This window comes from Colobus angolensis, unplaced genomic scaffold (assembly GCF_000951035.1).
Source record: "Colobus angolensis palliatus isolate OR3802 unplaced genomic scaffold, Cang.pa_1.0 Scaffold119, whole genome shotgun sequence".
In the NCBI taxonomy this organism is placed as follows: Eukaryota; Metazoa; Chordata; class Mammalia; order Primates; family Cercopithecidae; genus Colobus; species Colobus angolensis.
The window spans coordinates 261355-271086 of record NW_012113030.1 but is presented as its reverse complement, the minus strand read 5'-3'; the positions used below and the strand labels follow the sequence as shown (position 1 = coordinate 271086).

Here is a 9732-nt window from a genome sequence, read left to right as displayed (position 1 = left end):
AAAAAAAAAAAAAAAAAAAAAAACAAACACTTTTAATTAAAAAAAAAAAAAGAATGCAAACATTTATGACTTAGGCTAGGCATGGTGCCTCACATTTGTAATTCCAGTGCTTTGGGAGGCCAAGACAGGTGGATCACTTGAGGCCAGGAGATGGAGTCTTGCTCTGTTGCCAGGCTGCAGTGGAGTGGTGCAATCTCGGCTCACTACAACCTCTGCCTCCCGGGTTCAAGTGATTCTCCTGCCTCAGCCTCCCAAGTGCAAGTAAGAATAATGTATTATTATTAATAATTATATTATAAATACTATAAATAAAATTATAAATACAGTATAATACAATATAAATAGCCAATACAAATACTTTTTGTATTTTTACTAGAGACGGGGTTTCACCATGTTGGCCAAAATGGTCTCGATCTCTTGACTTGTGATCCTCCCACCTCGGCCTCCCAAAGTGCTGGGTTACAGGCAAGAGCCACCGTGCCCAGCCAAATCTGTTTCTTTAAAAAAAAAAAAAAGTAGGGTTTAATATTTTAAGTTTTTGAATTCTAAGCAGTCTCTATTGTTCTTTCATTTTTTAATTGTATGAATTTATGTCGTTTTCTAATTTTATGTAGAAGGCGTTTTCTCTTATGATCATTTAAATCTTTATTTTCTTTTCTTAGGCAATTTTTCACAGCAAAAGTCTTTGCTAAACTCCTTCATACAGATTCATATGGAAGAATTTCCATCATGCAGTTCTTTAATTATGTCATGAGAAAAGGTGATTCATTTTTACTGTGCTTGAACTCCTTATATGGGAAGCAAGTAGGTTTTTGGTCTGTGCTTTTATAAATATTTCTTCCATGTGAAATCACTCTAAGTTTGAAGTAGACCTTCTTTTCTTTTGACAAAGATGTGTTACATAAACTTAGGTTATCGTAAAAAAACAAAAAGTTTTTAAACCCTCATGTATCTTAAAGATAATAGTAGACTAAAAATATTAAGAGCTAAACCAAGGGTTTTAATGTATGGTGATCTGAAATAATTTCAATTTACTGATAATTTTATTTTACCAATATATTACAAGTTGAGTTGACTGAAAGGATAGTTTCAAACCCACAACTGTGATATCAGTTTCAAGGAGCATCTATTAAACAGCTTGGACTTATGATTCCTACAAGTGCCATAATAATCTGTGAAAGCCTACTGTATACAATCTTTAATAATCGGTTGTTGTAATTAACCTCAGAAATAAAAGCAGCTTCATTGAAGGCATAACATTATACTAGCTGTCCCTGTTTGGTGGAACACCAGGTTTAATTGGTAAAGAACAGTATCTTCAAGATGTCAGTTTTATTATAGCTTTAGTCGTGATAGAATTGTTGAACTCTGCCATTCTATAGTTTTTTGTTTCAAGCAATTTTGTGGCAAGAAGAAATAGTTTTTAGAGTTACTAGATTAGCTCGTCTCAAATCTAGCTCTTTATCTCCTTTTTCATATCTAAAGGATAAATCTTAAGAATTACGTTTCATTTTCTTGTTTATTGTCAGTTTGGCTTCATCAAACAAGAATAGGACTCAGTTTATATGATGTCGCTGGGCAGGGATACCTTCGGGAATCTGTAAGTATTAACCTTGTAGACATTATATTAACTCTTATAGACATCAAAATGTAAACTGTAGTTATCACTGGGTGTTGGGATTACAGGCTATTCATATAATACTTTGTTTTATTTCTGTTTGTGTGTACATATTTAGTTTTACCGTAACAAAGCAACTTGTACACTTTCAACTTTTAAAATTGAACATCATCTTTTCAGTGAAACAAAAAACAAATTTAAAAATAAACAAAATTACAATAGAGAATGTCAATTCCAAATAAGATCCTACAGATTCTACTGATTCTCCCATGGAGTGGCAGGGTTAAAATCATCATTAACCCCTTTATGCTGGGCGTGGTGGTTCACCCCTATAATCCCAGCACTTTGGGAGGCCGAGGCGGGCGGATCACCCGAGGTTGGGAGTTCGAGACCAGCCTGACCAACATGGAGAAACCCCGTCTGTACTAAAAATACAAAATTAGCCACCTGTGGTGGCGCATGCCTGTAATCCCAGCTACTCGGGAGGCCGAGGCAGGAGAATCACTTGAACCCAGGAGGTGGAGGTTGCTGTGAACCGAAATAGCTCCATTGTACTCCAGCCTGGGCAACAAGAGCAAAACTCTGCCTCAAAACAAAATATATATATATTGGTCAGGTGCAGTGGCTTATACCTGTACTCCCAATGCCTGTACTCCCAGCATTTTGGGAGGCCGACGTGGGCAGATCACTTGAGGTCAGGAGTGTGAGACCAGCCTGACCAATATGGTGAAATCCCATCTCTACTAAAAATAGAAATATTTGCTGGGCTGTGGTGGCATACGCCTGGAATCCCAGCTACTCAGGAGGCTGAGGTGGGAGAATCGTTTGAACCTAGGAGGCGGAAGTTGCAGTGAGCCAAGATTGCGCCACTGCACTCCAGCCGGGGCAACAGAGGGAGACCCTGTCTCAAAAAAAAAAAGAGAGAATTTATTTTAAAAATGTCATGCAAGATGTCCCTTAAAAATCACAATTAAACATGCCAAAGGAAAAGCGACTTTGTCAAAATGCTCACTTTAAACTATCCAAATGTTTCAAACCTACCTTTTGCTGACCTTCTATAACCCCATTTTGTAAAATTTATTTTCTTTTTTTAAACAAGAGACAGTAGACAAGGAGAGGTTGATAAATGCTTACTGTCCATATTCACATAGAGACGTAGTATACTCTGCGCTCAAGAGAGGAAAGCAACTAGAATTCTATGCACTACTACACAGGGGCCTAGCACCTTCCAGCTTCCAGCAGAGCAAAGGGAACAGATTTTTCTTTTTCTTTCCACAGACCTCGGTGGTGTTGATTCCATATAGTTTTTGCTGAGACACAGGATGTTTCTGTTTTGGGGTTTGGTTTTTTCTTTCTTTTTTTTTTTTTTTTTTTTTTAGATGAAGTCTCACTCTGTTGCCCAGGCTGGAGTGCAATGGCCCGATCTCAGCTCACTGCAACCTCTGCCTCCCAGGTTTAAGCGATTCTGCTGCCTCAGCCCTCCCAAGTAGCTCGGATTACAGGTGCGTGCCACCACACCCAGCTAGTTTTGTATTTTTAGTAGAGACGGGATTTTGCCACGTTGGCCAGGCTGGTCTGGAACTCCTGATCTCAGGTGATCTACCTGCCTCGTCCTCCCAAAGTGCTAGGATTACAGGCATGAGCCACTGTGCCAGGCCCACCCCATCTTTTTTTAAAATTTTATTTATTTATTTTTTTAAAAAAGAAAGCTATTTATACCTGAAAGTGAGGTCTACCAAAAAATATCTATTTAGTATTATGGAAAATGTAACCACTATACAAGTTAACTGGAATCTTAGCTGGATGTCCCTTGAACCTGTTACCTTCTAACTCTATTAATTATAACATTATTTGCAAATATAGTAAACATTTATTTAAGTGGTGTTCTTATAGGTTAAGGTATTTATATAAGTGAGTTATCTGGATACTGAACTATTTCTTCAAGTGCAAATTTTTTTCACTGAACATTTTTTGTTGGAAACCTTCCAACATACTATATACTTCTCAACCTTTTAAGAATCATATGCCAGTAATGCTAGCCTATATTTATCGTAGAAAAGGAAAAAAATATGGCTAAACAAGTTGATCTCTTCCCATAACAACATCACCCAACAATGTAAACAGAACATTTTATATGAATCCTTCTACATATTTTTGTGGGTATCAGTGTATTTTTTTAAATGGGATTACATCATACATACCTTTACTGCTTTTTGCATTTCACACTTTTCTTAAACAGGGGCAGCTAGATAACTGAATATTTTTGATAACCTAGGGGAGAGAGAAGGGAATTGACATTTATTGAGTGTCTAAGCACTGCAGAGTGAAGGGGTGGCCTGCCCTCGTCAGGTGGAACGAGAGACTTAAGAAAAGAAAGACACAGACAAAGTATAGAGAAAGGAAAGTGGGCCCAGGGAACCGGCGCTCAGCATACAGAGGACCCACGCCTGCGCCGGTCTCTGAGTTCCCTCAGTATTTTTTGATCATTATCTTCACTATCTCGGAGAGGGGAAGTGGCAGGACCATAGGGGTCATAGTAGGAAGAAGGTCAGCAAGGAGACATATGAGTAAAGATCTCTGTGTCATGAATAAGTTTAAGGAAAAGTGCTGTGCTTTGATGTGCATATGCAAACATCTCCATAAACACTTTCAGGGCATTAAGAGTAGCATTGCCACTAGCATGTTACCTCCAGCCCTAAGGTTGTTTTCTCCTACCTCAGTGAATAGAACATACAATCAGGTTTTACACCGAGACATTCCATTGCTGGGAGACTGGCGGGAGACAGATGCCTTTCTCTATCTCAACTGCCAAGAGGCCTTCCTCCCTCTTTTACTAATCCTCCTCAGCACAGACCCTTCAGGTCTTTCCCTTTCCACAAGGCCATATTTCAGACTATCACATGGGTAGAAACCTTAGACAATACATAGCTTTCCTAGGCATAGGTCCCTGCGGCTTTCTGCAGTGTTTGTGTCCCCGAGATTAGAGAATGGTGATGACTTTTAACAAGTATACTACCTTTAGGCACTTAACAAAGCACATCCTGCATAACCCCAAATCCATTAAACTTTGAGTAGACACAGCACATGTCTGCAAGGACAGGGTTGGGGGTAGGATTACAGATTAACAGTATCTCAAGGCAGAAGAATTTTTCTTAGTACAGAACAAAATGGAGTCTCTTATGTCTACTTCTTTCTACATAGACACAGTAACAGTCTGATCTTGCTTTTTCCCACACAGAGCCCTTTGTATTATCTCATTTAACCTGGATTCTTAAATAATATCTTACTTGAACACAAGTTCTTGGGTTCTCAACGCAAAAGGGAGAGAGAGCACCTGACTCTGAAAAGAGCTGGTAGGGCTTTTTTTTTTTTAATCAGGGATTGATATTAGGGTGGGGTATGCAGGCTGGGCTGGGCAAAGCAGATCAGGTAGGGTATGCAGGTCTGCATTATCTGGTTGCTATGGTTATCTTGAGCAGTGGGCCACCTGGTCTGGCTAGGGGCAACACGGCTGTAAATCAGTTGTTCAGCGTTCCTTCCCTAGATAGGACACCCACTCCACAACTCTGGTTATCTCCTAAGGCTAGTTACTGGAATTCTTTTGAGTAAAAGGCATGGTTCAGACATTGTGGTGTCAGTGAGATGATGGCGTGGGTTTTGTGATCAGTGGAAATGCATGAAAGAGTGCCGTAGTGGGAGTGAGCTGACCCAAGCCCCCTTTCCTACTGTGTGTCATTCCTAACAGCTCTTGGATAGGAATGGTGTGACCCCATTCCTGAGGCTAGGACTGAACTTTCTTGTACTTCCAGGACCAAACCTTTGCCTTCTTTTTCTGGTTCCTGAGGGAATCTCCTTTTTTTCCTGTCTTCGTGTCACTTCTCTCTTGGGCCACCTCTAGATCTTAGATGGTTTCCTGTCTGCAGCTATGGATTTGTAAAAAAGTTCTTTCCCTTCTTTCTTATTCCTCTCCGTGGTCCCCACTGCTCCAGAGAAAACACCTATTATCTTGAGTCACCAGTTCTTTCCTTCGCTGATTAGCTGGTTAACTAGTCACTAGAACACAATCTTAGTCAGCCCCAACTGCAGCCCCATCCCCACCTCCTAGTGTTTCTTCTGTTGACGAAGAGTCGAACTCTGTAAAATATTTGAAGAGATTTATTCTGAGCCAAATATGAGTGACCATGGCCTGTGACATAGCCTTCAAGAGATCCTGAGAACATGTGCCAAAAGTGGTTTGGGTGCAGTTTGGTTTCACACGTTTTAGGGAGGCATGAGACATCAATCAAATACATTTGAGAAATACATTGGTTTGGTCCAGAAAGGTGGGACAATTTGAAGCGGGACTTCCAGGCTACAGGTAAATTCAAACATTTGCTGGTTGACACTTGGTTGAGTTTCTCTAAAGACCAGGGATCAAACAGAAAGGAATGTCTGGGTTAAGTTAAGAGGCTGTGGCGTCCAAGGTTTTATCATGCAGGTGGAGCTTTTAGCTAGCAGGCTTCAGAGAGAATAGGTTGCAAAATGTTTCTTATTAGACTTAAAGTCTGTGTTGATGTTAATGCCAGAGAGGTATAATGAGGCATGTTTGACCCTCACTTCCCATCATGCCCTGAAACAGTCTCTCAGGTTAAATTTTAAGGGCCCTGACTGAGGAGGAAGACCATTCAGATGGTTGGGAGCCTTAGAATTTTATTTTTGGTTTATACTCCTTTAACTCTGTTCCTTCTGATGGGAGGGATGGCATCTTAGTTCCTGGAAATGAAAGATAAAAACCATAACCCTGAGTTTTGACGTTAAGGTGTACTGAGGTACATTTAATGGGGCTAAGATGTAGAAGAGGAAGAAGAACTCTTTAAAGTAAATTGTTCTGACTGGGTGTGGTGGCTCATGCCTGTAATCCTAGCACTTTGGGAGGCCAAGGTGGAAGGATTGCTTGAACCCAGGAGCTCAAGACCAACCTGGGCGACATAGCAAGACCCTGCCTCTATTATTAATTTAAAAAAGAAGAAATGAAGTAGATTGTTCTAAGTCAGGTTGGAATGAGTCATTCTAAAGCTCTGCTCATGGAAATCACCCCAGTTGACAAACCCTCTTGCCTGGGAGGCCAACATAATAGGCACTGCCTTGACCATCTCCAGGAACAAAGGTGATCCAATCTCAACAGGCATACTTTCCTAAAACTGGACAAGAAGAATAAATGGTTTTTGCTGGACAAGAAGAATTATAGGTGAGAACCACCCAACAGGTTCTTCTTGCCTGCTACCCAGATAGAGCCAATTTATCAAGATGGGAATTGCAAGAGAGAAAGAATTTAATACACATGGAGCCAACTAAATGGAAGACAGGAGTTTTGTTATTCCTCAAATCAGCCTTCTTGAAAAGTTGGAGGCTAGGGTTTTTCAAGGATAGTTTGGTAGGCAGAGCGCTAGGGAATGGGTGCTGTTGATTGGTTGGGGATGCAATCACAGGGATATAGAAAAACAGTCCTGGTCCTTGCATGCTGAGTCTGCTTCTGGGTTGGGGCCACAGAGGAGTGGCTGGTCCAAGAGGGGCCACTGGGTAGTCAGAAGTGCAAAAGCCTGAGAAGACATCTCAAAAGGCCGGTCCTGTGTACTACAATAGTGATGTTATTTACAGGAGTAATTGAGGATGTTGCAGATTTTTGTGACCTCTGGAATAATGACTGCTAATCATTTAACTGGCCTCCATCTTAGCAGAATTCTGGTCTTTGTCATCCTCCTGACCTGGTGGCCTTTCATTAGTTTTACAAAGGCAGTTTAGTTTGGGGATGAGCTATTACCATTTAAATCATAAACTAAATTTCTCCCAAATTTATTAATATCTTGGCCCATGCCCAAGAATGACCAAGGGCAGATTGGAGGTTAAAAACAAGATGGAGTTGGTTAGGTCAGATCTCTTTCACTGTCATCATTTTCTCAGTGTTATAATTTTGCAAAGGTGGTTTTGAAATTGTCAATCTTCAGTTAATCCTCATTTAATTCTATATCTTTTTTTTTTTTTATTTGAGACGGTATCTTACTCTGTCGCCAGGCTGGAGTGCAGTGTCACAATTCAGCTCACTGTAACCTCTGCCTCCTGGGTTTAAGCGATTCTCCTGCCTCAGCCTCCTGAGTAGCTGGGACTACAGGTACATGCCACCATGCCCAGCTAATTTTTGTGTTTTTAGTAGAGGCGGGGCCAGGATGGTCTCGACCTCTTGACCTCGTGATCCACCTGCCTCGGCCTCCCAAACTGCTGGGATTACAGGTTTGTGAGCCACTGCCCCCAGCCAATTCTGTATCATTCTAAGGAAGCCACTGCACCCAGCCAATTCTATATCATTCTAAGGTGACAATGGAAGCACAGTGCTTTAAGGAAATAAAATGAAACTTGGACTAGACTAGCTTTTAGAATAGCTTTTTCAGGGCAGAGATCCAGCCTTGCTGATCACTGATTCTCTCATCAGTTTTTGTTAAACAAATGTTAAGCACAATTAAGGTGAGATACAAGAAATAATTTGAGGCTGTGGCATATAGTTATTTTATGAGACCACATACATTTTACAGGATCCAGTAGTCTAAAATTTACATGTAGAAATTTATGTTGTATTTTCAGCTGCCTGCTGAAGATGAAGTGTTACTACAGAAATTAAGAGAGGAATCAAGAGCTGTCTTTCTACAAAGAAAAAGCAGAGAACTGTTAGATAATGAAGAATTACAGGTAAGAACGAAGCAAAAAGTTGCTTTAGATGTTAACCATTTCTCATTTGTACTGTTTAAATCATGCAAGATTTCTTGGTGCCTAATGGAGTCCATACTACAGAGTGGTACTGCATAAGCTCTGAAGCAGCAGTTCCCACCAGAAGCAGCCGCTGAGTTTACATGGGTCATATACCCCAAAAATAGTGTTGTTTGTTGTTGTTGTTTAAGGCTCTAGGTGATTATACTGTGCAGCCAAGGTTGAGAACCACTGCTGTAGGGTCAGACTACAGCGAGCGGTTCAAATCCCAGCCCTGCTATACGACTTTAGGCAATGGACTTAACATCTCTGTGCTTGGATTATCATCTCTAAAGTAGGGATAGCTAACTATATCTTAGAGTTATGTGGATTAAAGAGGAAGTGTATATCAAAAGCTTAGTCAGCACTCAATACATGTTATTTTCATTGTTAGTAATCAAAAAGATAATAGGACATGAGATTCATCTTAATGTTGACTTTGCTAACAAACTATCATTTTAGTGGAAAGCACGCATTTAACTACATTTTAAAATCTTGTTGTTTTTAACTTATAACATCTTCACTTCCACAATTCTCTTAAGAACTTATGGTTTTTGCTGGACAAACACCAGACACCACCTATGATTGGAGAGGAAGCAATGATCAATTATGAAAACTTTTTGAAGGTTGGTGAAAAGGCTGGAGCAAAGTGCAAGTAAGAATAATATAATTAACAAAAGAATATGTTATGTTAAGCATTTTAAATGCCTCAAATATTGGCCAGGCACACTGGCTCACACCTGTAATCCCAGCAGTTTTGGAGACTGAGGTGGGAGGATTGCTTGAGCTGGAGTGTTTGAGACCAGCCTGGGCAACTTAGGGAGATCTTGTCTCTACTAAAAATAAAAATATTATCTGGGTGTGGGGGTATATACCTGTAGCTACTCAGGAGGCTGAGGTGGGAGAATTGCTTGAGCCTGGGAGGATGAGCTGTGATTAAGCCACTGCGCTCCAGCCTGGGTGACAGAGCAAGACCCTGCCTTTAAAAAAAATAAACAAATCCTCAAATATTAATTGAAGTAAATGGTATGACATTTGAGTCAATTTAAGTTACTAATGCAATTTAATAAAATTATTTACCGTCAAAAAATCACATTGGTATGAAGTTTTAAATAGCTCCATCTCAAAAAAACATGTACATATATAGTTTATGACACTTTCAGCCTTAAGACAGACAAAAGCAAACAAAAAAGAATGCAAGGCTAGGCACTGTGACTCACATGCCCATCTCAGCAAAATAAAACTTTTAGGCCGGGCGCGGTGGCTCAAGCCTGTAATCCCAGCACTTTGGGAGGCCGAGACGGGCGGATCACGAGGTCAGGAGATCAAGACCATCC

General features: G+C 40.3%; 1 protein-coding gene across 1 annotated transcript in view; it reads left to right on the top strand.

Moving 5' to 3' along the window:
- The window catches only part of PPP2R3C (protein phosphatase 2, regulatory subunit B'', gamma), a 34642-nt gene that overhangs the window by 9651 nt on the left and 15259 nt on the right, over positions 1–9732 (top strand). The window contains exons 3-4 of the mRNA XM_011926552.1: positions 8234–8338; positions 8938–9050. Of these exons, the coding sequence (XP_011781942.1) occupies positions 8234–8338; positions 8938–9050 (218 nt within the window). The remainder of the gene's footprint in view (positions 1–8233; positions 8339–8937; positions 9051–9732) is intronic.